The 5,315-nt window shown below is 45.9% G+C and overlaps 1 protein-coding gene across 1 annotated transcript; it reads right to left on the bottom strand.

Annotated features, from left to right (window-relative positions):
• Positions 1-223: 223 nt before the first annotated feature.
• On the bottom strand, positions 224-4,846 carry lrrc4.2 (leucine rich repeat containing 4.2). Its single transcript, XM_044037110.1, has 2 exons — positions 4,092-4,846; positions 224-3,975 (listed from the first exon to the last, which is right to left on the bottom strand). The coding sequence occupies exon 2, from the start codon at positions 3,852-3,854 to the stop codon at positions 1,851-1,853; it is 2,004 nt and encodes a 667-aa protein (XP_043893045.1). The 5' UTR covers positions 3,855-3,975; positions 4,092-4,846; the 3' UTR covers positions 224-1,850.
• Positions 4,847-5,315: the final 469 nt, after the last annotated feature.

The raw sequence follows: 5,315 nt of genomic DNA, 5'->3' as shown, positions 1-5,315 counted from the left end.
ATATATATATATATATATATATAATATATATAAATATCAACTGTTGATGTTGGTGATATTTAAAATTGAATTCTGGAAGTATTTGCTTTTATGTTCCTCATATCATGATCCTCAAGTCAATTGATGTAAATGTGTTGTTTTTTTTCTCGCTTTCATAAATGTCAGATTTTGATAGTAAATGAAACTGCGGTGGAGCGTATGAGGAAAAGAAACCCACAAACTATAGAACTGTGGGATACATGTATTTTTCCCTTCACAGTCACTGAGAAATCAATGTTAAGAACTAAGCTGAGGCATCAAAGACCAACAGCCTATATCTGACCTGCCTAGAGCCCCACTGTGGGGTATAATGCAGCATTGTACACCAGTTACTTAAAGAACCATTCATGCAGACACTAAGTAAATGCATAGGACTGTAGGAACGGGGGGTTTGGAGTAGGATACGATTTACAATACTGCCTCCAGCCTTTAAACAACTTACACTGATATGGAAATATATTCAGAGAGAAGGAAAAAAAAAAACAACATCAGATGAAAATGTTTCTGATTAGAGAAATACAAACCAGAGGTTTTTATTTTTCATTGCCTCCTTTGTCTCTCCATAAAAATAGTGTTGCTCAAAATAAACGGTTATAAGAAAAACAAAAAAAGTCATGTTTCAATGTAGTCCATGGAAAAGCCCCAGTTATCAGACATTCAATTGGTTTCACTTCAATCCTGTGATATATTTTTTTTTTCCCTCTAAAAACAGAACGGCCGGCAAATCCCTGTTATCACTGCACCATGTCTGCTCCTTTGAAGGAAAAAAAAAAAGCCTCAGAATGAGCCCTTGCAGAGACAAGTCAGGCAGCTGCTGTAATGCATTACTAAATAGCCCTAAACACTATGCAAGCCATTAAGAAGCATGTCAAAAACCAAACGGGAAAATAAAAATACTCAAAATGCAACCAAGAACAGAACATATTATTGGCAAGAGCTGTTTTTAGCCTGCACTTAATCTTTGCCAGTTGAACCAGTACGGAATTATGTGCACACTAAATCAACATGTTTAGATATGCTATAACTAAGAAGCACTTGCACTGTCAGATGAACGCAGCTCGGCTCCGGCAAACAGAGGGTTAAGCCTTAGCTGCAGAAATTCACTGCAGTCCAAAAGCATTTGGCTGATGGCTACTGAACAGCACACTCTATCTGTGCCATTATGTCGCTATTCTTGAACAAATGTTTCTCTCTATCTAGATTTTGCTTGTGTCTTTTTTGTGTCTTTCATCTGGGAAATAACCATTTTATTGCATATAATATTTGGCACAGTAAAAACTGGAGCTTACATTTTGGGCCTGTATGTAGAAACTGTTTGCCTGTATAAAGAGTTATTTTCACTGCATCCTAAATATGGTCAAAAACAAACTAAATGCTTCTTTTCCTACAGTAGACAGTACCACCTTCTATTATCAGTCACAAAAGCAATTCATTATGTCTTTTTTTTTTTTTAAATAGAAGTCACAAGTTATTAGAAAATAGTGTCAAATTACTTTCTTTTCTAATATAATTTGCATGTCTCACCACTTCCTGACTTAGTTTCATTATATATGTATATATATATATGTATACGTATATATACGTATACATATATATAGTTAGATTTTTTTTTTTTTATATTTATATACTTATGTATAGGCATGTACAAGAAACAAACAAAAAAACTGTCTCTGCTTTGCACTTCTGTACAAAAGAAAGTTACCATTTTGTTCTTTGTGCATTCTATTGCATGGACGGATGGACTCGTGATAATTGGAGAGGAGAAGGAGAGGTTGGGGCAGAGTCAGGGATAAATCCAAAGAAAGCACTACTCAGATTTGAGTCTCTTGAACCTTCTCCTTGCCTTGCGTAGTCTTTATGACGTAAGGATCAGCAATGGTGCTGATGTGGCTGTGATGCTGTCTGACTGAGCGATGCAGAGAGTTGTTCTGGGTCCAGTGGGCTCCATAGCCCCCATGGCGGGAGGAGGAGGAGGAGGAGGACACATACCCGGGTTTAAAGGTGTTGCTGTTGTGTTCCACTAACGTAGGCAGTACCAAACCGGTGTCGTCCGAGCCGCTAGATCCAGAGGTGGGAGGTGGAACGGGGTGAACCTCTTCCTCCATCTGTATGATCTCTATGGTCCGGGCTGCTGCCACCGTGCTCCTCTGCTGATGCCGCTTCCGCAATTTATAGAATGCAATTAACATGGCAGCTGCCAGCAAGGTAACGGCGACAAAACAGCCAATGATGATTTTGGTGGTTTTCATCACCTCATCCAGGCTGGCGGCTGGCCCACTCGGGATTCTGGCAGTTGGAATTGACACCTGCCTTGGAGTCTGAGTATTTTGGAACAGCACGGTTGGCGTGGAGATGAAGACGGGTTGAAACACAGAGGGCGAGGCGGGGACTGTAGGCTTGGGTTTAGGTGTCTCCTCCACTGTGGGCTCCAAAAATTCCACTGTCACGGTGGTAAAGTAGGACAGATTAGACGTATTGAGTTCGGCGTTGCTGACATTTAAGTACGCTGAGGCATTAGAATTTCCTGCCATGTTGCTCACCATGCAAGTGTAGACTCCTGTATCTGACGGGAGAACATTGGAGAAATTCAGAGTCCCATCATTTAGGACAGATATCCGTGGGTGAGCTGAGCCATGTGTCAAAACAGTCCCATTAGGAAGAAGCCATCTCACTGAGCTCATGGCAGCTGTGCGACACTTTAGTTCCGCCACTCTTGCTGCCGAGATGTTGAGATCTCTCGGCGCGTCGAGTATGACGGGTGCAGAACACTGAAAGGTCGTCTGATCTACCTCCACCAGGTATCTTCCTTTCATGTGGGCCGGGGTGTGGCAGCGTCCGCAGCAGGTGGAATTTGTGGGGATGTTTTCTCTGAGCCACCAGGAAAGCCACACCACATCACAGTCGCATCTCCAAGGGTTGTGGTGCAGGTGTAGCTCCACCAGGTACTGCAGAGGGGTGAAGAGGTTGTGAGGAAGAGATGACAGGTTATTATGGGCTAAATTGAGCTCCACCAAGGCCGTGATATCATCAAATGCATTCCTCTCAATGGTAGTGATGGCTGAGTTCATAATCCAAAGTTTACGTAAATTCTTGAGCCCGCGAAAAGCTCCAGGCTTCAGCTCGGGGAAAACATTCTCGGATATCTCTAGCTCCTCCAGTCCCACCAGAGGTGAAAGGTTGGGAAACTCCCTCAGGTTGCACATCCCCAAGTTGAGATACTTGAGGTTTTGAAGGCCTTCGAACGCCCCGTCAGAAATGTACTCCAATTTCCTCAGCTCCCCCAGGTCCAGTCTCATGAGTGAGGGGACACGGTTGAAGGCGTACGAGGGGATGCTCTCGATGGGATTGTTTCGAAGCCACAACTCTCTTAACTTTGACAGGTACTCAAAAGCTCCACTAGGTATGACTGTCAGTCTGTTGTCAAACAGCTCCAAGGTATTTAGACTGGTGAGGCCATTAAATGCCCCCACTTCAATCTGCCTGATTGCGTTCCTGCCCAGCTGCAGTACCTCCAGGTGATGCAGGTGTCTGAAAGTATCAGCTTGTATGCTCTCTATGCTGTTTTCCATCAGGTTTAGGTACCTGGTGTTGGCTGGGATGTTTGGAGGAACTCTCACCAGGCCTCTGCGCGTACACACCACTTTGCTGAGCTGGTTCGTGCATGAGCACACACCTGGACAGTTCTGTGGGTTAGCCGAGCCCGACACAGGCCCCGTGGACTGGCACATACTGAGGGCAGGCACCATGAGGGAGAGCACGGCGAGCAGGGCTGCGTTCCAGGTAGGCTGCACACTAACCTGGCCCAGAGGACTCATGGTGTGAAGGGCTCATTATTTTACATGGTGGGGGGAGACGGCACACACCAGAGGACAGACCACACTAGCCTGGCTGGAGCAACTCAAGGCTCCCAAGTTCCATTGATGGCACAGGAAAACGCTAAACCAATGTATGATGTGTGAGAAAGAAAGGAAGAGAAACAGAGATATTAATAGAGGTAGTGGACGCAGAGCAATGCAGGAAAAAAAGGTGGAAAAGCAAAATCAGTTACATACCTCATTAGTTTGAAAGTACTCCTCTCTGCCTCGTCCCAAATATTAAACGCAGCAGTCATGTATCACGATGATTTTGCATTTCTTTCCATGGAAAGACTTTAGATAGACATTTTCTTGTTTTCCCGTCTTGAAAAAGTGGTGTGGCCCCCTCTATTAGCCAAGGGTACAAAATGGCTCCTGGTATTAAAGACCGAGAGCAGCATGGAAAGCACTCACATGCAGAGGTAAGGCCAGGAAGGCTTGGCAGGTGCCTGGATCCCTTCTGCCCCCACTAACTGCCCTTCTGCCAGACTGCAGACTCCGAAACGCAGCTCTGCCGTGGATAAATCACAATGATCCATGAGGCAGTACAAACATGACAGAGAAAGAAGAGAAGAAGTGACCAACTGGGGAAAAAAAAGAAGAAAAATCCTCAGTTCTTGTGACTCCTGGTACATGTGTTGGCTTGTCGACTGGTTGCTTGTTTGCCGGAGAGACCTCCCTCACTGTGACTTTGCCAAGGGCTAGTCGGTCACTGATTAGCCCCGTTGTGACAGGGACTGAGACACAGAAAAAAAAGGGCTAAAGAACTCCCGGCACAGTCATCACCCCCCCCTGTCCGCCGCTCCTCCTCTGTGTTCCTCTTGCTTCCTCCCAACGTTGGGCTGGCCCCGGTCAGAGCAGCTGCAGGCTGCCGTGTGCACAGTTAGCAGTAATCCGTCTATTCCTCCCGGGGGGGCGGGGGGTGGTGGGAGAGAGATGGTGGCGCTGGTTGGGGGGGTGGAGGAGAGGATGCGCTGCACTGTTGGAGCTTTGCAAAAAAAAAAGGGCTTTCTGAAGAGAGAAAGAGAGAGAGAGAGAGTGAGAGAGAGCACTCTTGTCCTCTTCTGCAGTGAGAGAACGGAGAGGATGACGATGAGAGGATATGTGTGTAAGTCAGCTCCGTGTCTGTATCCATAAACAGAGAAAGGTATTGAGTTTTTCTTCTTTCCGTCCGCTCGTTGTCCCCCCGGCTGTCTGCAGAGCTCCTCCGCTTCCTTATTTGTTAGTTTTTCTCCGGGGCTGAGGTAGTAAGTTGTGGCAGTTGGCCATGTGTGTTGCTGTCAGACTTGCGGCTGGCTGGTGGACTACTGCAGTAGCCAGAGTAGAACAGAAGGGGTGAATTGGAGAAGGGAGAGCGAGAGAGAGAGAGAGAGAGAACCACTGACAGATTAGGAGCAAGAGAAAGAGGAGGAGGGGAGTGTG

Source organism: Solea senegalensis, linkage group LG10 (genome assembly GCF_019176455.1).
Source record: "Solea senegalensis isolate Sse05_10M linkage group LG10, IFAPA_SoseM_1, whole genome shotgun sequence".
NCBI lineage: Eukaryota > Metazoa > Chordata > Actinopteri > Pleuronectiformes > Soleidae > Solea > Solea senegalensis.
The sequence above is the reverse complement of the archived record's forward strand: the minus strand, read 5'-3'. Positions and strand labels throughout refer to the sequence as shown.